Source organism: Felis catus, chromosome A2, assembly GCF_018350175.1.
Source record: "Felis catus isolate Fca126 chromosome A2, F.catus_Fca126_mat1.0, whole genome shotgun sequence".
Taxonomy (NCBI): domain Eukaryota; kingdom Metazoa; phylum Chordata; class Mammalia; order Carnivora; family Felidae; genus Felis; species Felis catus.
Window position 1 is genome coordinate 54,377,469 of NC_058369.1, and position 23,413 is coordinate 54,400,881.

The 23,413-nt window shown below is 39.6% G+C and overlaps 2 protein-coding genes across 2 annotated transcripts in view; one reads left to right on the forward strand and one right to left on the reverse strand.

Annotated features, from left to right (window-relative positions):
- The window catches only part of TMCC1 (transmembrane and coiled-coil domain family 1), a 247,795-nt gene extending 230,285 nt beyond the window's left edge, over positions 1-17,510 (reverse strand). The window contains exon 1 of the mRNA XM_045051987.1: positions 17,369-17,510. The gene's annotated coding sequence lies outside the window, so the exon portion shown is untranslated. The remainder of the gene's footprint in view (positions 1-17,368) is intronic.
- The window catches only part of TRH (thyrotropin releasing hormone), a 72,099-nt gene continuing 65,142 nt past the window's right edge, over positions 16,457-23,413 (forward strand). The window contains exon 1 of the mRNA XM_045051992.1: positions 16,457-16,590. Within this exon, the coding sequence (XP_044907927.1) occupies positions 16,482-16,590 (109 nt within the window). The 5' untranslated portion in view covers positions 16,457-16,481. The remainder of the gene's footprint in view (positions 16,591-23,413) is intronic.

Consider the following 23,413-nt stretch of genomic DNA (forward strand, 5'->3'; position numbering starts at 1 on the left):
AGACATTTGCAACACATACAGTAATACACTGATTTCATTACACATTTCCTACAAATTCATAAAGGGAAAAAAGCAATCAATCAATGAAAAAAGAACCAACGTCTAACATTAACAACCAGATCACAGAAAAACAAAGATAAAATTCAACTTCACTCATAAAGAGCAACGTAAATTTGTGTGATTAAAGTTTTTAATTTTAAATTGAATTCCAGTTAACATTCACTTCATTAGTACACTTTATTAGTTTCAAGTGTACAATACAGTGATTCAACATTTCCATACATCACCCAGTGCTCATCCCAAGTGCCCTCCTTAATTCCCATTATCTATTTCACTCATCCCTCCACCCACCTCTCCTCTGGTAACCATCAATTTATTCTTGATAGTTAAGAGTTTATTTCTTGGTTTGTCTCTTTTTTGTTCCTTTGCTCATTTGTTTCTTAAATTTCGCATGAGTGAAATCATATGGTATTTGTCTTTCTCTGACTTATTTCACTTAGCATAATACTCTCTAGCTCCATCCATGTTGTTGCAAATGACAAGATTTTGTTCTTTTTTATGGTTGAATAATATTCCATTGTATATACATACACCATTTTTTATCCATTCATCTACTGATGGACACTTGGGTTGCTTCCATAATTTAACTACTGTAATAATTCTGCTATAAACATAGGGGTACAGGTATTCCTCTGAATAAATGTTTTTATATTTTTTGGATAAAAACCCAGTAGTGTGATTACTGGATCATAAGGTAGTTTCTACTTCCTTTTTTTTTTTTCTTTGTAAGTAATCTCTCTACCCAACACATGGCTCAAACTCACGATCAAGAGGTTCATCCTCTACTAACAGAACCAGCCAGTCACCCCTCTATTTTTAACTTTTTTAAGGAGCCTCCATACTGTTTTCCACAGTGGCTGCACCAGTTTGCATTCCCACCAACAGTGCATTAGGATTCCTTTTTCTCCACATCCTTGCCAATACCTGTTGTTTCCTGTGTTTTTGATTTGAGCCATTATGACAGGTGTAAGGTAAAGAGCAATGTAAATTCAATCTGTAATGTAATAACATTTTTTACCTATCAGAGTGACAAAGATCAAAGTGTTGATAACATATCTAATTTGTAAGACGTGGAAAACAAGTACCCCACAGATTGCTGATGGGAAGATATATTAACTCCAACTCTTTAGAGCACAATTTGGAATTATCTATAACAATTTTAAATACACCTACCTTTTCTTTGGAGCATGGATATTCACTGCAACATTTGTAATAGCAAAAGTAGTAGACACTTAGCTGTCAACCTACAGCCATTTCTCCCTTCTTTCAGAACTCCTATCTGTTCAGGGTGGTAATGTACCCAACCCCAAGAGATGAGCCATGATTAGTTGAAACCCACTATGGCTATCATATTCTCTTTACCAGATAATCACTTCCTCAGACACTCCAGGGGTCCGGGGCAGCAAGCAATATGACCTTCACTGAAATGTAAGGGGACATTGCATATGGCGTTGCTACTCAAAACCACAGCATCTGCATCACGTGGGAGCACATCACTGATACAAATTCTCAGACCCCACTCTAAACCTATGGATCAGAATCTCTGTCAGTGGATTCCAGGAATTTGTATTTTAACACATTCCCTAGGTCAGTCTTACCCACACTCTTAAAGTTCATGAAGCACTGTTTAAGACTTCTGGGAATTATTTTCTCCCATTTTTTTTTTTTTAACATTTATTTATTTTTGAGACAGAGAGAGACAGAGCATGAACGGGGGAGGGGCAGAGAGACAGGGAGACACAGAATCGGAAGCAGGCTCCAGGCTCTGAGCCATCAGCCCAGAGCCTGACGCGGGGCCCGAACTCACGGACCGAGATCGTGACCTGAGCTGAAGTCGGATGCTTAACCAACTGAGCCACCCAGGCACCCCGCTGAGCCACCCAGGCGCCCCTATTTTCTCCCCATTTAAAATGACTAAGCCTTCCCATTAGAAAAATATTTTGAGGGCACCTAGGTGGCTCAGTCAGTTGAGTGTCTGACCCTTGATCTCAGGTGAGGTCATGATCTCACAATTTGTGAGATCAAGCCCTGCATGGGGCTCTGCACTGACAGCACAGTGCCTGCTTGTGGTTCTCTCTCTCCCTCTCTCTCTGCCCCTCCCCCACTCACTCGCTCTCATTTTCTCTCTCTCAAAATAAATAAACAGACATTAAAAAAAAAAAAATTTTGCCCTCCATTACCCGTCTTTGAATGCAGTTAGTTGTGCTGCTTGGAGCTAAGGCAGCCATCCTACAACCATAAGGCTACAGCAGAGAAACTGAAAAAACAATATACTAAAAATAATAGAGTTAAGATAGGGGAAAACCTGGGTTTAATAAATATTACCAAGCAACCACACTAGCCCTGAACCACCTATTTCTTTGTTTCTATTTATATGAGACAACTTAAGAGTCTTTACTGTTTAGTTACTTTTAGATACTGTTACTATTATTTACAGTTGAATATATCCTAAGTGATACACTTTATATCTATCAATGGAAACCAATGGAGCCTAAATTCTACTGGAAATAGAGTAATTTGTGTCATTGTTTAATAGCAGCATAGTATTCCATGTTATGTATTTACCACCATTTTATTTCTTTGTGATTCCCATGTGCATGCACAGCATTAAGACAATCAGTACTAGTCTGAGACAACTAACAAGTTTTGGCCCCAATCTGCTACTTCATTCCAACTAGGACATAAGCTCCACTCAGGCAGTAACCTTAACGCACTGCATCTTAAGCAGTTACAACAGAACCAAACATATATGAAAATATTTGATAAATATTTTTAAATAAACAAATGTAGAAAAAGAGGTCTTCCACAAATGTTAAAACTAAGTTATATCTAAGCTTAACTTGTCTACTTTGGTTGTTTGCACAGATCTTCAGGTTGAGGATGCTACAAAGATTGAAAACTTCTACTATGAAATAGATAGCAGTGTGAAGAGGTTCTCACAGTCCCTTTCAATAGTCCAATTAGTATTTAAGGTGTCTTTCAGCTCTGTAACCTAGGAAATAAGAATAGCTAAGAGCAAATTGTTTCCTAACCAATCCTCATATTTCTTCTTTTCTATCGTAACTGCTAAGAACGATTTAAAACCTTGACGGCAGGAAACAAAAATCCAGGAACTAAGTTGTTTAGGACACCCTAAAGATTTCAAGGTACATTTTTCAGTATCACTTTGAATGAGCAATTAATCAAGCCAGATGCTAATAGTACTTAAACATCTTATATCTTCTCCTATCCCAGACATTTATCTAGAGTTGCAGATTTTTACCTAAATACAACCTCATCAGGGTTTAGGACTGTTTTGCTATTGGAAAGGCAACATTTCCAATCAGATTTTTATCCCCCACTGTCTCACTGAAACTATTCTTACCAAGGTTACCAATAACTTTCACACCGCTAAATCAAATGGTTATTTCTCAACCATCATCTTAATTGTTTAGTATTTAACACAGTTAATAACAACTCCCTACTCCTTGAAACACTTTCCTTGTTTGGCTTCCAGATACCCTCTCACCTGGTTTCTTCCTATTTCTCTGGCTGGTGCTAAGTCTCCTTTGACTGTTCCTTTTCACCTTCCTCCAAAGACCTCTAAACTCTGGTCCACTCCAGAGTTAATTAAGTTCTTCAACCTCTTCTTACTTCTATCTCTTCTCACTCCCTTGGACTTCATCCAGCCCCCTGGCTTAAATACAGTCTTTTTGACAGTAACCTCCGGTGGTACACCTCTAGCAGATCCTCTCTCTTGAATTCCAGACTCATAAACCAGCTACCTACTCAACATCTCTACCAAGTCTAGTAAGCATCTATAATATATGTCCAAAACTGAGCTCCTGTACTTTCCTTCCAAACGTGTTATTCCTTCAGTCTTCCCCATCTGAATAAATGGTGTCCTTAAGGAACTTAGAGCAAAAACCCTGGAATTGTTCTTAACTCCTTCCTTTCTTTCTATCAGTAAAACATCCAATCTATCAGTAAAACTAGTTGACTCTACTTGAAAATCAGACCATGTATCATCACATACGCTGCCACCCCACAATGCAAACTGGCGTCTTCTCTCATTTGAATTATAGCAGTAGCCTCCTAACTGGTGTTCCTTCCTTTATCCTTGCCCAATCATTCACCACCAGCCTATTACCAATACAGCAGCCAGAGGCATGATGTTAAAATAGAATTGGATCATGTCAAACCACTACCCAAAACCCTCCAAAGATTTCCAATTTCACTTAGCATGAAAGCTAAAGACCTACAAAGGACCAACAGCACCAGCAGTAGCTGGGAGCTTGTTACAAATGATCCCCACCATGGGTAGCCTGGGTAGGTCAGTCAGTTAAGCATCCAACCTCAGCTCAGGTCATGATCTCACAGCTTGTGAGTTCGAGCCCTACATGGGGCTCTGTGTTGATAGCTCAGAGACTGGGGCCTGCTTTAGATTCTGTGTCTCCCTCTCTCTCTGCCCCTCCCCCCACTTGAGCATGCTCTCTCTCTCTCTCTCTCTCTCTCAAAAATAAACATAAAAAAAAGAAATGAACCCCACTTCAAACCTACAAAATAGAAACTGAATTTTAACAAAAACAACCTACATAAGGCATATGCACAGTAAAGTCTGAAACGTATTTCTCTAAGGCACCACAAGATAAGCATCTACCCTCCCCAATTCTTACCATTTCCCAGGCAAGCTTCAGTCTCAGGACCTATCACTTGTCATCTGCTATGTCTAGAATGCTCTTCTCTCATTTATCTGCATGACTTGCTGTTTCACATCTTTCAAGCCTTTACTCAAATGTTCCCTTCTCTGTGAGCCATTTGCGACCACTCAATCCTTCCCCTTGATATGCCCTATTCCTCTCTCTTGCTTGTACTTTTCTCATTAGAACTTGTCATTAGAAGTTACTTATCTTGTTTATTCTATCTCCCCATAAAAAACGCAAAAGAAGCTCTATGAAAGCAGACATTGTTTTTCTTCCCCAGTACCCAGAATCCAGTAAGCCCTCAACAAATATTTTAAATGCATAAAACAATAAAACAAATGAGATTTCTCTTCAAAACACTATCCAATAGATTTTGTAAAGTAGTTTCTTACTGTACAAACTGACATTTTCTTAGCATCACATTCAACAAATCCACTTTTTAAAATACACTTAGCACCAGGGAGCCTTGGGTGGCTCAGTCGGTTAAGCATTCGACTTCAACTCAGGTCATAATCTCATGGTACATGAGCTCAAGCCCCTCATCGGGTTCTGCGCTGTCGGTGGAGAGCCTGCTTGGGATTTTCTCTCTATCTGCCCCTGTCCCACTCACGTGCTCTAAATAAATAAATAAATAAATAAATAAATAAATAAATAATCTTTTAGAAAAATAAAAAATAAATAAAATCTACTTAGCACCTACCATGTAATTAGGCACTATAAACACTACTGTTCATACATTAAGTATGGAGATTTAAAATATCCGATTCATGACAGAGCTATACCATCAAAAAAGTCTGCAGAAATAAAAACTGCATCTTTGAGTGAAGAGAACAAGTATGTCTACAGCTCTCTGCAACACAGTAACAAGACTTTACACTGGTAAAATAGTCTTCCACACAAATTTTCTCACCTGTCCCTCAACAATCCCATGAGGCTTGTGTAAAGCAAGTAATGATAAGCTCACTTTAGAGATGAGAAAACAAATATACTCTCACTCAAAGCATGGCAGTAACAATGCCAAAACTGGGACTGAAGTCTCTCAATTTTCTGATATCACACCTCCCCTTGCAACTGATATTGAAGCAGACTACAAAACCATACAGCCATATATTATGCTGAAGATACTAAGCTTTCCCAGTGTCTTTGCAGAATGAGAACAAACTCAGTTCATCAGAATCACAATCTCAACTTGAGGAATAAGAATTCGAATGGATTCCTATTACTTATAAGTCTAACCCAGAGTCCAATGACATTCAGGAAGAATGTAAGAAATGAGCTGCTATATCACACATCAAGGAAGTTCTTATTAAGTTATGACAATTGCTTTAAAAAAAGAGAATGGGAGAAAGGAAGATGTAACAAGTGAATGAATGAGAACAAAGTTCTATAGAGGAAAGAGTCAATGTTAAGTCATTATCGTCTGAGTGCCTAAGTGATGATGCAGTTTTGCAATAAAAGGAAAAACACATAACTCCTCAAAATCCCAGCACAATAGCTTTCCTTTCTTTGCATAGATGAGGATGAAAGTGTTTCCCAAAAAGTTATTTTTAAAAAAGATACAGAAACAGAAAATCCACATGAATAGAGATCCAACCTGGAAGAATGGAGACTGTGTCTTCTGTATCTTGTGATTAAGAGTAGCTGCTCACCAAGTGTCAGCATCTGAAGACTGTGCTAACTGTGGGTGTGTCCTCAAGAGAATAATACCTGCTGGAACAGAGGAGCAAGAGAAGGAGAAATACTACTAAATGCAAATGACTGGCTGGCAAACAGTTACCAGTTGTCAGTCTGAAAAATTTTTTAAGTTGGTATTAGTAACATTAAAAGATCACACGGTGGTAATACAAGTGGCCAAGCCCAGGTGGCACTGGGATTATCAATGACAGCTGCAATCAAAGGTACACTTCAGCAGGTAATCCAGCTCTCTGATTAATATTAAATAAGCAGTATAGTAAAACAAGATACAAAAATCTATTTCATGCTTTTTACAGCAAGATGACGGTCATATAATACAACCAAACCAACACAGAAAACTGTTAGGTAGTTTGGCAAACATACCAGGCACTCTGGTGCCTTATAAAACAAATATTATAGAGATGTCTATGTCAGAAAGAAATGCAAAAAAAAAAATAATAATAATAAGATGAAAAAAATACATAGGTAGGTCTGGCAGAAAAACAAAGTTAATGTGGAAAACAAGAGACAAAATTAATTTAACACATAGTGTGGCTTTATGTACCCTTTAGACAGCTTACAGAATTAGGAATCTTTTATTTTGGCAGCAAATTAAGACAGTATTTCTTGATACCTGCCATGTCACTGCATTTCTATCAAGCTACAAATTATAGTATAGTAGGCTGAAACGAAATACACTTTATGGGATTAACAGTAGATAACCCAATGCAGAAGAAAAGATTTGAGAATGTAAAGACATAATAATAGAAATTATCCAAAATGAAACCCAGAATATAAGGAAACTGGGGAAAAAAAGGACACAGCATCGATGAGCTACGGGACAAACTCAAGGAATCGAATAATCTAATAATAATATATGTGTAATTAGAATCTCGGTGGGGGAAGATTTGAAAAAATACCTAAAATTTTCTAAATTTGATGAAAATTATAAACCTACAGATCCAAAAGCTCAAGAAACATGAAGAAATGTAAAACTCTGCCAAATCTATTTCCTTAAAACCAGAGATAAGGGGAAAAAATCTTAAAAGCAGCCAGAGGAATACAGAATGGAGAAAAATATCTGCAAATCATATACTTAATAAGTAATCAACATCAAGAATATACAAAGGATGCCCACAACTCAACAAGCGCGCGAGCGCGCGCACACACACACACACACACACACACACACACACACTTCAGGGGCGCCTGGGTGGCTTAGTCAGTTGAGTGACCAACTTCGGCTCAGGTCATGATCTCACGGTTTGTGGGTTCGAGCCCCACGTCAGGCTCTGTGATGAGAGCTCAGAGCCTGGAGCCTGTTTCAGATTCTGTGTCTCCTTCTCTCTCTGCCCCTCCCCCACTCATGCTCTGTCTGTCTCAGAAATAAACGTAAAAAAATTTAAAAAATATATTGTAATAAAAAAAAACAATTCAAAAATAGACAAAGGACCTGAATAGACATTTTTACAAAGAAGATATATAAATGGACAATCAGCACATGAAAATGTTCAACATAACTTATTATTAAGGAAATGCAAATCAAAACCACAATGAGATACCACCTCATGCTCATTAGGATGGCCACTATAAAAACCACATACACACACACACACACACACACACACACACACACACACACACACACACACAACTTGAGACACCTGGGTGGCTCAGCTGGTTAAGCATCCAACTCTTGATCTCGGCTTAGGTCTTGATTTCAAGGACCTGAATTCAGACCTGTGTTGGGCTTCATGCTGGGCATCGAGCCTACTTTAAAATTAATTCATTTATTCATTATTAAAAATGCTAGCAAGAATGTGGAAAAACTGGGACACCTGATGCACTGTTGGTGGGAATGTAAAACAATACACTGTGATGGCAGTTCCTCAAAATTTAAACATATAATTATAATATGATCCAGCAATTCCACTTCTGGGTACATACCCAAAAGAACTAAAAGCAAGATCACAAACAGATATTTGTACACTCATGTTCACAGCAGCTCTATTCATAATAGCTAATGTGGAAACAACCCAAATTTCTACTGACAGAAAAATGGATGGTGAAATGTCATCTATTCATACAATGGAATATTCAGCCTTAAAAAGGAAAGAAATTCTGACACATATTACAACATGGATGAACCCTCATAACATTATGCTAAATGAAATAACCCAGTCACAAAATGATAAATACTGTATGATTCCACTTCTATGAAGTACCCAAAGCAGTCAAAATCACAGACAGAAAATAGAATGGTGGTTACCAGGGACCTGGAATGGAGAGTTATTTTTTATTTTTTTTTTATTTTTAATGTTTGTTTATTCTTGAGACAGAGAGAGAGAGACAGAACGTGAGCGGAGAAAGGGCAGAGAGAGAGGAAGTCACAGAATCTGAAGCAGGCTCCAGGCTCTGAGCTGTTAGCACAGAGCCCAATGTGGGACTCGAACTCACAAACTGAGATCATGACCTGAGTTGAAGTCAGATGCTTAACCGACTGAGCCACCCAGGCGCCCGAGAGTTATTTTTTAATAGGTACAGTTTCAGTTCTGCAACATGAAGACTCCTGGAGAAAGACGGTTTGGATGGTTGCACAAATGATATGAATGTACTTAATACCACTGAACAGTACCCTCAAAAATGGTTAACATGGTAAATTTTATGTTACCTGTATTACACCAGAAATTTTAAAAACTGAAAGAAAAATAAACTGTAGCCAAAAGAAGACAACCACATATTATGCACAGAGGCATGAAGAATGATAGCTAACTTCTTACTGCAAACAATGTGGGCCAGATGACAGTAAGACATCTTTAAAATAGTTAAAGAAAAATATTGTCAACCCAGAATTCTATATGTAGTGAAAATAGCTTCTGTAAATCAAGGCAAATTAAAGACTTCTTCAGACATACAAAAGCTAAAAAATTCATCACCAGCAAAGCTGCACTACAAGAAATGCTAAAGAAGTCCTTCATTCAGAGGGAAATGTACACTAGAAATCTGGAACTACACAAAAAAATAAAGAACATTAGAAATGGTAAACAGAATATAGATACAGTACTTATAAAGTACTTGATTAATAGAACTAATTTCCTAACACAACATCCCTGTAGAGAAAGTCAATATTATCTTTTCTACAACAAATTGTCCCAAGGCACAAGTTATTTGTCCAGTATTAGTGAGTTTTTAGACAAGGGAAATTAAAATATTCTTGGTTCCAGCCCAGTGTTCTATTACACAAACTTTTGAAGGGCTTGCCTATAAAGACACTCTTGGGATAAAGTATGAAAATGGTTAATATATAATTTATCTATATTCCATTGTCTTCACGGAACCTCAAAGTCACTTAGAAGCTTACAAAGCCAATGTTCCTTGCTTTCAGGAAGTATGAAAAACATTAGACTTCAATGAATTGGTCAGGCTACCCTAAACTGGCAAAAGAACACTTCTGCCAAGTCTTCCTGAGGAAAATGAATTTATCAAAGTAAAGGTGTTGAAGCAATAACTGCAAAACAAAGCATCAGGGTTGGGTGCTAAAATAGGAAAAAGAAAACACTAATATTTAATGCCACTCTAATATAGTCTAAACCTCAGAGGGAATGTGGTTAATAAAAATAAAACCTCTATAATACCACTGATGCCAAATAGATTACAGAATGGGAATCCTGCCTACTATCCTTCTGAATATAGAATGTTAAAAACAATTCATACACTCAAGAGATTCCTTTAGACCACAAGCAGATCTTATTATCCAGCTTCACAATGAGCGACTTGCTACTCAGAAATATAACTAAATGGTACACAACATAAATCAGGATGTTCCTCTAACAGAATTCTAGGGAAGGCTACCCACTGTTGCCCCAATGGGACCAAAATTCTTTATTCTGTAAAGACAACAGGAAAATTATGTGATTTCACTATTCACTGATGAATACCATGCCAAGAGAAAGTAGCACTGTAAGCACTTTACACCAAATGAGCCATTGGGTAACTTTCCCTTTAATATGAAAATAAAATTTATCAAAAGAAATGCATTAGTTAAAACATGTTCAAACAAAAACTTACACATGAATGTTCAGAGCAACATTATTCATAACAGCCAAAAAGTGAAAACAAGTCAAATGTCCATCAACTGATAAATGAAAATGTGTTATGTCCATAAAATGGATTATTCATCCACAAAAAAGGAATTAAGTACTGAAATATGCTATAACATGGATAAATATTAAAAACATTATTAAATAAGAGAAACCAAAAACAAAAGACCATACATTATATAATTCCACTTAAATTAAATATACAAAACAGGCAAACCTGTAGGGACAAAAATCAGTCCAGGGATTGCCAGGGGATGGGAAGAGGAACTGCTTAATGAATATGAGGTTTCTTTTTGGGTTAATGAAACTGTTCTGGAATTAGATAGTAGTGGCGGTTGTACAACATAGTGAATGTACTTAAAAGCCTCTGAACTGTACATTTTAAATGGTTAAAATGATGAATTCTGTGTTATATGACTTTTAGCTCAATAGGAAAAAAAAGTTTGAGTGTTGGTTGTCTAGTACTTGTATCTCCCACTACTTAACAAAATGCTGCATTCATAAAAATCATTCAAAAATACTTCTTTAAATTTAAAATACTGACATTCTGGAAAAGGCAAAACTGTAGAGACAATAAACAGATCAATGGTTGCCCAGGGGCTGGTATCAGGGGAGTTGAATAGGTGATGGATAATTTTTTTAGAGCACTGAAACTATTCTATAGGATACTGTAATGGTTAACATAAGAGATTAAAAGTTTGTCAAAACGCATTCTGTGTCACAGCACAGAGAATAAGCCTTAATGTGTGCAAATTTTAAAATAATCCCGTAAGAAGTAAAGGGATCTCAGCACAGAATGCAAAATGTGACAAAACAATCGAAATCTATTATAGGGGTGCCTGGGTGGTTCAGTGGGTTAAGCGTCTAACTTTGTTTTGATTCAGATCATGATCTAGCGGTTGGGAAGTTCAAGCCCCACATCAGGCTGAGCTGTTAGCACTGAGAGCCTACAGCACTGAGATTGTGTCTCCCTCTCTCTCTGCCTCTCTCTCTCTCTCTCTCAACAATAAACATTAAAAAAAATTCAAATCTATTATAAACATGAAACAACCTCCCAAAGTAGGTGGAGGAATAAGGTGCTGACCAAGTAATGCTGGAAATGAGTGGAGTCTATAAGACTAAAGGCAAAAGGAACTATCCATAAGCACTGTGCTCTAGTTAATAAAGTTATTTCCCACAGGTATACATATTAAAAAAATTCTGAAACCAAATGTATACTGGAATTGAAGAATTAAGTAAATGGATAGTGGAGGTTAGAATGATCCATGTGGTAAGGAATTAGAATTGGAAACACCTGTATGAATTCATGTTCCTAATATAGAGACAAATGGTTACATATAGAAATACTTATAGATGTGTATATTAACAGCTTAATTTATACACATGAATCTCCTTTCTCTGTCATTCAGATGGCCTAGAAGCAACAATACTCAAGTAGCTACTAGCACATCTCACACTCAAAATCTTAGTTTCTAACACCATTTCCCCATAAAAGGAACTAGGGCTCCTTGGAAAATTGGCTGACTATAGGAACTAGAACATGATATATAAAAGAGGAGTCTGAAGCATTTTTTTGTTGCCAGAAAGAAAGTGCTCCTTCACACATAATCATGTGAGTACATCAAAGGGAAGGGATACAGAAGTCAAGTGAAAGAGTTCCCAATGCCCAAAGCTCAAACAACAGAAGCAACAAAATTTATGTAGATACTCCACCCTTGAGGTAGAGTGTTAACTCATCACTCATTAAGTATAGGCTACACATAGTAACTTTCTTCCAGAATATGGACAGAAAGAGAAGAACAAAAAGGTTAACTTTATAGTTTAGAAAACAACTACTACCTCAAGCTGGGTGATCAAAGTTAACATCAACACCAGCAAGTGATATCACTAGTATGTACTTCTGGTTTGTGATGAGAATGACACTTTACCTCTGTGGTCTTTCCAAAATCACAGTACATTAGTCTAACCATTAGAAAAGCATCACACAAATTCCAACTGAAGGAGAGTCTACAAAAATACCTAATCTGTTATCTTCAAAATTGCCAAGGTCATTAAAAACAAGAAAAGTCTGAGAAATCATCAGAACCAAGAGGAGCTAAAGAGACAAGACTATTAAATGTAACATGGCATCCTGAATGGGATCCTAGAACAAAAAAAAAAAGGAATATTAAAAGAAAAACTGTAGAACTTAGTAATAATGGATCAATAATGGTTCATTACTTGTGACAAATGTACCACATTAATATGTTAATAAGGGAAACTAGATAGACAGGAACTCTCTGTACTATCCTCACAATAATGAAGTAAATATAACACTTCTAAAAAAAAGTTTATTTTAAAAGGTTTTTTTGCGTGGTTTTTTTTTTTTTTTTTTTTGAGAGAAAGAAAGTGCAAGCGGGGGAAGGGCAAAGAGAGAGGGAGACACAGGATATGAAGCAGGCTCCAGGCTCTGAACTGACAGCACAGAGCACAACATGGGGCTCAAACTCACAAACCGTGAGATCCTGACCTGAGCTGACGTCAGACACTTATGATCTACTGCATGCCTGAAATTTTCCTCAGTGCATCAGGACACAAAAGATACATGAAACAAGGTGCTGGCCTTGAAGAAGCTTATGGTCTCACTGTGAAGTAAGAAAAATGCTTGTGAACAAGTTTAAATTTTAAAAAATATTAAATTGAGAAGTGTAGCTAAAAGTATATTAGGAATATAGAGAAGGTCTGGAATTATGAAGGTAGACTTCATCAAGGAGATGAAAGATGAGTCTGTACCTTAAAATGTAATTCAGGGTACCAAAGTAAAAATAAACAACAATAAACTGGTGTACTCATAAGAACAACAAGAGGGTAAAGAAATTAAAAAAATATTAAAAGAAATGAAAGACATGAAGTTTAGCCCTGAAAAGTAAAGACCTGAGTGGGAGACAACAGCAGTGTTCAAATACTTTGAGTCATGTGGCAGAACAGAGTTACAACATACAGCCATTTAACTTACTAGCTGACCTCTGGTAAAATGTGACCAACACTCAAGGACATAGAGAATGACAGCTGTTTGGTAAAGCCACAACAGGAAATGCCAATTTGGAAAGACAGGAAGCAGGTGGCCAAGTTCTTCTCTGCAACTTTTCAAAGGACAGTGTGCATGTGAGCCCACTGAAGCAAAAACTTTAAATCTGGCAAACATTTATTGACCACTTACCATGTGCCAGGTGCTTCTATATATATTATCTCATTTAATATTCACAACATATTTATAAACAATATAATAGAGGCTTAATGTAAAAATACAATAAAATAAACTCTGCAAGGAAGCAGAAACACATTAAAATTTGCCACCATCTACCACTCTCTGATACGGATTTGACAGCTGTTTTAAAAAGCAAAACTATTTGAAGGCCTGGATATCTACATAATAATTTCCTCTTGCACCTTCCTTCAGTAATGCACAGTGGCTCTCAGTTTGCAAAGTGCCCAAGAATTATATATTGCTATATACACAAAAACATGTATACAATACTTTTTAAGCAATTTACGGGATTTTCAAATATACTTTTCATTTTCTGTGATTTTTGTTTCAAGTCCTGGCTTTAGAACTGATCCCTGGGAATGAGGTACAACCCACTGTAGGCTTACGCCATAGTCACTGTAAGGCAGCATCAGGGAAAAAAGGTAGAAAGGGTGAATCCTATTACAACATGAAGAACATTCTAACAATTAGAACTAACCAAAAATGGCATAGGCTATCTCAAAGTAATGAATTTACAATCATCAAAGGTTTCAAACAGAAGCTGAAAAACCACTGAGAACATTTTAGAAGAGAGCAACTGGGTAGGAAGTTAAGATCTCTTCCAAGTCTTAGATTCTATTATGGGTAGACTTTTAAAACCTGACAGAATAGGGCAACCTACTTAAAAACAAAATGAGCAGAGTCACAAAGGCAACAATGACATGGTATGTAAAGTTCAATGCTGGGGAACATAGGACCAGTTCATTTCCACTTGCAGATCTTTGTACTTGCTTCATTTGCCCGTAAAATTCTTCCATCTTTTAGGCCACAAATGAAATATCTACTCCTTAGTGAGGCCTCCCCACCAACCCCACCAGTCACTCACTTGTCACATCTTATCTTCTTCATAGCGGATATCAGGAATCAGCAAACTTTTTCTATAAAGGGCCACACTAGAGCCTACAGGCCAATATCCAGCTTGTCCTATGTTTTAATATGAGCCCCCCCCAAAAAAATGAAAAAGAATATTTTGTGACATGGGAAAATTACATGAAATTCAAATTTCAATGTACAAAGTTGTTTGGGTTTTTTTGTTTATTTGAGAGAGAGAGAGAGAGAATGTGCATGCATGGGTGAGGGAGGGGCAGAAAAGAAAGGGAGAGAAAGAGAATCCCAAGCAGGTTCCACATTGTCAGCTCAGAATCCTACTCAGGGCTCAATCCCAGGAACCATGAGATCATGACCTGAGCCAAAATCACTAGTGGAAAGCTTAACCGACTGAGCCACCAAGGCACTCCTACCAAGTTTAATTAGAACACAGAAACACTTGTTCATGTACTGTCTGTGGCTACTTTGCACTACAACAACAGAGTTGAGTAGTTGCAACAAAAAGTGTATGGCCCATAAAGCCTAAAATACTTTCCGGTCTTTAACAGAAAAAGTTTGCTAATTGCTGATTTACAGCATTACCCAAAATTATCCTGTCTACTTGTTTGTTATCCTCATTCTCACACAAACCGAAAAAAGCCCAATAACAAGGACCTTGTCTATTTTGTTCCCCACCACTGCCCAGTATTTAGAAAAACTTCTGGAACAAAATAAGGACTCAATAAATATTCTATGAAGAAATAAATCATAAATGTGATTTTGAGGAATTCATAAATGTCATTTTGAGGAATTTAAACTTAAGCCCTTAGCCATTATAGGTTTTGTGCATATATGACTCTCGCAGAAAAGGGGAAATATTCTAGTGGAGAGAAGGAACAAACAGCTTAAAGAAATGGTGGTCACCAACTAGTCCAGGTCATTGGGTTTCTTCATCAAATTGTACAGGTTTTTTTGTGCTTATAAAAGAGTCCCTCAACTACTGGAAGGTGTAACAACATTCTGTCAGCGGACGGCACCTCTGTTTACCGTAAGATGCAAATCCTCTGAGAAATCTAATTTCCTACACATAGTATACAACATCCACACTATGCCAAATCTTAATGTTCATAATTATAACAGATCTCAATCACGTGCTAATGAAATTCTAATATCTAAATTTTTCCTACGCTGATCAGCAATCTATTCTGTAAGCAACTGAAAACTCTTTAGAAATTAAAAGGTTACCACCCACAGACCAGAAGCAGCTTTTTAATCTTTCTATACTAGCCAGAGAGTGGGTGTGTGATTTCAAAAAAAAAAGAAAAATACAAGCCAATTCTGTTGGTAGAGGACAAGGTATTGTTACGTTAAAATCCCACCTAAAAGCATCGTGTTACAGGACACTAGTAAAACTACCACCTACTCACAATTCTGGTCTCACTGTTTTAATCTACAAATGGAGGAAAACAACATACCTACCCCCTGCAGGAATCTTGTCATTAACATTTTCATAAGGTTCTTTCCTCCAGGCTTTGCAACAATTTCTATACACAGGTACTTCAAAGACAAGGATTCGGTTTAACGAATCTCTTCCAAAATTTAAGATACTGGTCAAAAGACGTAAACATATCAAAGTTTGGTTGTAAAGCAGCTACATGCTTTTTAAGCCCTGGACTTTTTTTTATTTTTATTTTTATTTTTTAGAATTAACTAATTTAGGAATTCAGACCTTTCCTAGAGATGCCTATGAGTATGTCAGACTTATAGCAACCATTTTGGATTAGACTGTGTGTTCTTCCTTTCTTCTGTGACAAGTCAGGATGAAAAGGCAGACTTGCAAAAGCGGTGACTAGAATCTACCAGGACTCGTGGATGGTGTCATCAAAGAAAAGGGAGAAATCAGCCAACAGCTCAAGTGGGCTGCTTCAAGAAACTCAGCTGCAGATTCACCTGGGAGAGCCTCATCATCAATGTTGTTCAGGTAGGAACCAAACCAACAATTGGACCAACACTACACACACCTTTGCTTAAAATGAAAAAAGCAGGGGTTTGCAAGCTATAAACGGATATCTGCCCTTTAGGGAAGGTGCAACTCACTGAGCCCCCTTTTCTCTTCCTAAATGGATTAATAAAAGGCACTCCGAGGCCAAGCCCAGCCAGCCTAGTCTCACGGCCCACCTTGCAGCACCTATTCTCCCTTTCCCAGTACAGCGGGCTCCTCCCCCCTCCCCCAAACGACAAGTTCAAAATCAAAACAAAAGGTGCAAAACTGGTTTCAGGTGGCAACAGCTGGGCCCCAGTGGCCAACTTCTGGGGACACCGGGACGAGCGAGGGCTCACAGGACCCCAGACCCCCACCATAGTCTACTCCCAAACAGTCCCTCAGGCCTCGGCCCAACTCCTCACACTCCCCTCCCTCCCCTTGGCCCTGGAAAGGTGGGGGCTGGAAAGGGGGGGGCTGGAAAGGGGGGCGAAGAGAGGGGGTGGGGAGGGAAACCCCAGGGTCGAAGTGACAGCGGAACGAGCTGGGAAGGAAAAAGGCCCGGCGGGATGCTGGAGGACGAGTCTTAGGCCCGGAGCTCCAGCCCCGAACGGAGGCGACCGAGGGTCCGAGCCGCGCCAGGCCGCGAGCGGGAGGCCGGGCCCGCGTCGGCCGCGCCTCTGGGCCACGCTCCCCTCACGACTCTCCACACCCGCGGCGGAAGGGCCGTGAGGGGCCGCGGCCGCCGCCAGCGTCCGGGGCGGGAGCACTCACTCACCGGTGCGGAGGGGAGGGGCAGCCGGCGTCTCCGCCAGCGCCGTGGCTCGAGCTCAAGCGCCGGCTCCTGCCGCTGCGGCCGCCTCGCTCCGTCCATCCCCCCCAACCACCCCCCTCCCGGCCCTCCCCCCGCGCCGCCTCAGCCGCCGCAGCCGCCGCTGCAGCCGCTACAGCCTCCTCAGCCCCGGCGCGGGAGCGCGAACCGGCGCGAGGGGGCGAGAGCGCGCGCGCCCGCCGCCACCGCCCACAACCTCCGCCCCCAGCTGGCCGCGCAAGCGCGAGGCGGCGACGGGCGCGCGCACGCTGCAAGGGGCGGGGACGGCCCCGGAAGGCGTGGCCCCGCCCTCCCACCCACGCGGTTGCTGGGCCGGAGAGCAGAACCTTGGCAGGTGATCCTGTGCTAGTCCGGATGGGCTCCTCCGGGCGTAAGGTCTAGAAACTAAGGCCCTCTGGTCTGACCCCTTTTTCTAGGGAGCGAGGGCCCAGAGCTACACAGGCTTGAGCAGACTTACAGCCGCCGTTCCGGATCACACACCTGTTCTTCCTACCTTGATTGAAATGCCTTCCTCCCTTCGATCTAGCAGGTTTTCGTCCGCTGCTGGGAAAAAGACCGAGACTGTTAATATTTGCCGTCTGGTAATATCACTGAAGGGACCACAAATGGCCATCAGCCTATGCCTTTATTATTCCATTTTTCTAATTCATGTATTTGTTCATCACTTATGTATTGAGGCTTCGTGTGGTAGGCCCTGTTCCACTTGCAGGGGGTACATTATGGAAATAAAAGAGTCCCTAGCCACACGAAATTAGGTCTGGTGAAGAAGGACAACGTTAAAGGGAGAATCACAAAACGTTACAACTTGTAATTAGTAAGAACTCTTCCGGGAGGTACGTGGTGTTAAGAAAACCTGGGAGGGTGGGGGTAGGAATAAATTCTAAAGTCAAGGATATGCAGGCTGGAATCCAAAGGCTGACTTGAAAGGAGTTAACAAGGTACAACACGTGAGAACTTGGCATGGCCAGAATGGTGTGCTGAAACACCCCTGAATGAGTTGAGCGCGGAAAGATGTATACAATAATTGGGGCAAGGATTTGAGAATCTAGGGAAGCCATTGAGGATTTTTCATCATTTCTATTTTTTTTATTTTTTTTTCAACGTTTTTATTTATTTTTGGGACAGAGAGAGACAGAGCATGAACGGGAGAGGGGCAGAGAGAGAGAGGGAGACACAGAATCGGAAACAGGCTCCAGGCTCCGAGCCATCAGCCCAGAGCCTGACGCGGGGCTCCAACTCACGGACCGCGAGATCGTGACCTGGCTGAAGTCGGACGCTTAACCGACTGCGCCACCCAGGCACCCCATCATTTCTATTTTTAAATCATCACTTCTGGAGGGGGCTCAGAGTTGGGACAGAGCGGCCAGTTAGGCTGCTGTAACAGTCAAGGCAAGGTAAACTGGTGGTGGTAGAGAAGAGCACCTCCTAGGCACAGGGCTTGATGATAGTTTGGATGAAGAATGAAGGCCAGAGAGGTGGCAAGTTTATCTTAGATGGGGGGATGCATTTATAGATCTCAGGAGCACTGAAGGAGGCCCCAGAGGAAACTAAAAATGGATTATAAACATGAAAGCTAAAACTACAAGTAAATTTCTAGAAGAAAACAAAAAAAAATCTTTAGCGGTCTCAAGATAGGCAAAGATTTCTTAGGGCACAAAAAGAAATAGTTCGTAATTTGAACTTCATCAAATTAAAAAATCTTTATTCTTTGAAAGACACCATTAAGAAAATGAAAAGGCAAGCGACAGATGGGAGGGAGAATTTGCAATACAATATATCTGACAATAGACTTGTATCCAGAATATATAAAGAACTCTTATAACTGAGTAATAAAAAGATAATAAACAACCCAATTAAACAATAAGCAAAGGTTTTAGTAAACATTTCACCAAAGGAAAAAAACAACAATAAACAACAAAAAGATGCTCCACATCTTTATTCATCCAGGAATTTGCTAATTAAAACCACCATGATCGGGGCGCCTGGGTGGCGCAGTCGGTTAAGCGTCCGACTTCAGCCAGGTCACGATCTCGCGGTCCGTGAGTTCGAGCCCCGCGTCAGGCTCTGGGCTGATGGCTCGGAGCCTGGAGCCTGTTTCCGATTCTGTGTCTCCCTCTCTCTCTGCCCCTCCCCCGTTCATGCTCTGTCTCTCTCTGTCCCAAAAATAAATAAACGTTGAAAAAAAAATTAAAAAAAAAAAAACAACACCATGATCTCCCACTACACTCTCATTAGAATAGCTAGAATTAAAAAGTCTGATGACCCAGCCATCCCACTCCTACACATTTCTTTAAATGTACTTAAGCTCCAAATAAAGACAACAAGGTCATACTTCCCCCTAACATGCTACAACTAACCTGCATACAACTGAAAATATGTATCTTTCCCTAAAAGAGAATACAAAGTCCTTAGGTGATGTTCCCTTTCCACTTTTGACATCCTGTAACTTAATACTGCAATATAGAGTTAACTATTGTTAATACATCTCCATTGTGTAGTAGCAATTACATTTCCCCCTTGGTAATCAGGATCAGTCACCCTAGCCAATACAGGAACTCCCTTCTTACATTAATTTCTGGTGTAAAACAGTAACTGGAAGCCTGTATCTCCCACTCCGCTTCACTCATTTTGCCCATCCTGCCCCCCACCCTTCTCTCTTGCACCCACCAGTTTGTTCTCCATATTTATGGGTCTGTTTCTTTTTTGTTCGTTCATTCATTCATTTTTTATTTTGTCTAGATACCACATATAAGTGAAATCATATATCTGTCTTTCTCTGTGTGATTTATTTCATTTATATAAGAAACCTCCTTCTGGCTCTCCTGGGTGGCTCAATAGGTTTAGCGTCTGACTCTTGATTTCAGCTTAAGTCATGATCTCATGGTTTGTGGGTTGGAGCCTTGTTGGGCTCTGCACTTACAGCTGACAGAAAGGGATTCTCTTTCTCCCTTTCTCTCTTACCCTCTTTCTCTCTCTCTCTCTCAAAAATAAAATAAGTAAACATTAAAAAAAAAAAAAACCCTCCCTTCTTTGCCTGTTGATTCAGAGGCATGAGATACCCAAAGTGACCAGGTGACAATCTCCACTTCCAGTTCAAAAGAATCATTGTTAGCAGCACTACCAAATTGTGGAAAGAGCCCAAATGTCTTTCGACTGATAAATGGATAAAGATGTGAGGTATGGAATATTACTCAGCAATAAAAAAAAAATGAAATCTTGCCATTTGCAAGAACATGGATGGAACTATAGTGTAATATGCTAAGCGAAATAAGTCAATCAAAGAAAGATAAATATATGACCTCACTCACATGGAATTTAAGAAATAAAACAGATGGATATAGGGGAAGGGAAGGAGAAATAAGATAAAAACAAAGAGGGAGGCAACCCATAAAAGATTCTTAAATACAGAGAACTGAGGGTTGCTGGAGGGGTGTTGGTTGGGGGGATGGGCTAAATAGGTGATGGACATTAAGGAGGGCACTTGTCAGGGTGAGCACTGGGTGTTACATGTAAGTGATGAGTCACTAAATTCTACTCCTAAAACCATTATTACACCATATGTTAACTAACTTGGATTTAAATAAAATGCAAAAAATAAAATTCTTTTGAAAAGTGAAAAAAAAAAGAAAAAGAATCATTGTTGGGTCTTCTGGTGGAAGCATTCTTCCCTTTGGAGCCAAGACCTCCAGACCAACAGAGCTTCTGGTCATTTCTCCTTCAAGACAAAATGAGGAAGCAGGTGCACTGCTCGAAGTCTGCCAACCAGGAGGCTTTTCCTTCACTATTATTCTTCAAGACTATCCCAGAAAAGAGCTATAGTACTATAGCAGTCCATTTTCACCCAGTGCCTGCATATTGTGCAGAACCTTTGTACACAAGGCTATAAACCAAGACTACCCTTTCTCTTCCCCAGTCAACTGGTCATAGGGATGCCCCAATGGTTTGTATCTGTGGACTGAGAGAGAAAAGATACTGTAGCAAGAGACCAAGGACATTTGGGCCACTTCTTCATACAACGTACTCCTACCTTCAGTAACCATACCATTTGTGATTGCCATTTATGCACAACTTTATAATTTGGTGAGTCAGATAACACCTAGTTCATGATGGGCAGCTCAGATCACATGGTAACTTGATGGCCATGGTCAAGCATTCAGTCTGTTCTAGGGCTCAGTAGTAAGCCAAAAACTATTTCTCAAAAGGAGAGTAGTTATATGTAGACGATGGCAGGGTTTTGCTCCAAAACCCTAAGGTTCTGCACTGTAATTCATGGGGCCTGCCAGACTCTAACCAGCGTTTCTATTAGCCACTTGCAGAATGAGGCTCTGAGTTTGGTTTTCAGAAATCTTGGCACTAAGGGTTTATTTCGAGGCAGATTCACAAGCTTTCAAGTCATCTATGCATAGTTTGAGCTCAACCTTTTCTTTCCCCACTTTCTTCAGTACAGTTAGGAGCAACCAGCCAATCCCATTATATTCCTAATTTGACTACAATATTCTAAGGTGGAAAATACATGGCCACTAACAACCTCGCTTGACATAGGTATTTGGTTAGGAGTACCCAATGCCTCATCATGCCATGGACTACCAGTACCCTCTTTACCACTGGAAATAGTCATTAGTGCCTTTAAATCTAACCAGGTTAGGGATGCCTGGGTGTCTCAGTCCAGTTAAACAACCAACTCTTGATTTTGGCTCAGGTCACCACCTCACAGTTCATGAGTTTGAGCCCCACATGGGGCTCTGTGCTGACAGCACGGAGCCTGCTTGAGGTTCTCTCTCTTCCTGTCTCTCTCTGCCCCTACCCTGCTTGCACTGTCTCTATTCTCTCAAATAAATAAATAAATAAATAAATAAATAAATAAATAAATAAACATACATTTAAATCTAACCAGGTTAGAGAACCAATCCAGAAAACTCATCTTGGGATTCTGTTCATTTAGAACCACTTTCAATACCAAAATCTGTATCCATCAGGGTTCAGAGAAGCAGGACAAGTAGAAGACAAGAAATAAGAAATTTATTTCAAGAAATTGATTTATGCAATTGGGGGTGGGGAAAAGGGCTATTTAAGCACATTTAAAATTCATAGGGCAGGCTATCAGGAAGGGCCGACTGGAACTTTCAGGCTAAAACAGAAACTGTTGTCCCAAGGCAATATATCTTCTTCAGGAGAAACTCAACTCTGTTTTTAATGACTTCCCATGATTGAATCAGGCCAAACCAAATTATCTAGGATGATCTCCCTTTCTTAAAGTCAACTGATTAAGGATTTTAACTATCTATACAAAAATGCCTTCATAGCAACACTTAGATTACTGTTGACTAGTGTAAAATAACTGGAGACTAGAGTAAAGCCAAATGGACACTTCAAAAAGACTATCATATAGCGAAGAGAAATGAAAACATATATCCACACCAAGAATATTTATAGCAGCTCTACTCGCAGTATCAAAACACTGGAAACAACTCAAATACCCATCAACAGGTAAATGGATGAACAAATTTGGTATATCTATACAACGGAATACTACTCAGCAGTTAAAAGGGATGAATTACCAATACACCCGACTATGTGGATGAATCCCGAAAACATTATACTGAGCAACAGAAGCTGAAGACAAAAGAATACGTATTGTATAATTCCACATAACATTCTAGAAAATGCAAACTAATCTATAGTGAGAGCACTATAGACCCGGGGAACTTTCCCGGGTCCAGATATGGAGAAAGAGAGATGCGGGGTGAATGAGTACAAAGAAACTTTTGGAGGTGATCAGAATAATCTGAATCTTGACTATGGCAGTGGTTTCATGGGTATATACCTAGGTCAAAGTTCATCTGATTGTGTATTATAAACAATTGCAGTTTATTGTATGTATAGTATGTCTTAATAAAATTGTGATCAAAAAGAATTCATTAAGGGAGCCTGTCTGGCTCAGTCAGTAGAGCACGGGACTCTTGATCTCCAGGTTATAAGTTTGAGCCCCAA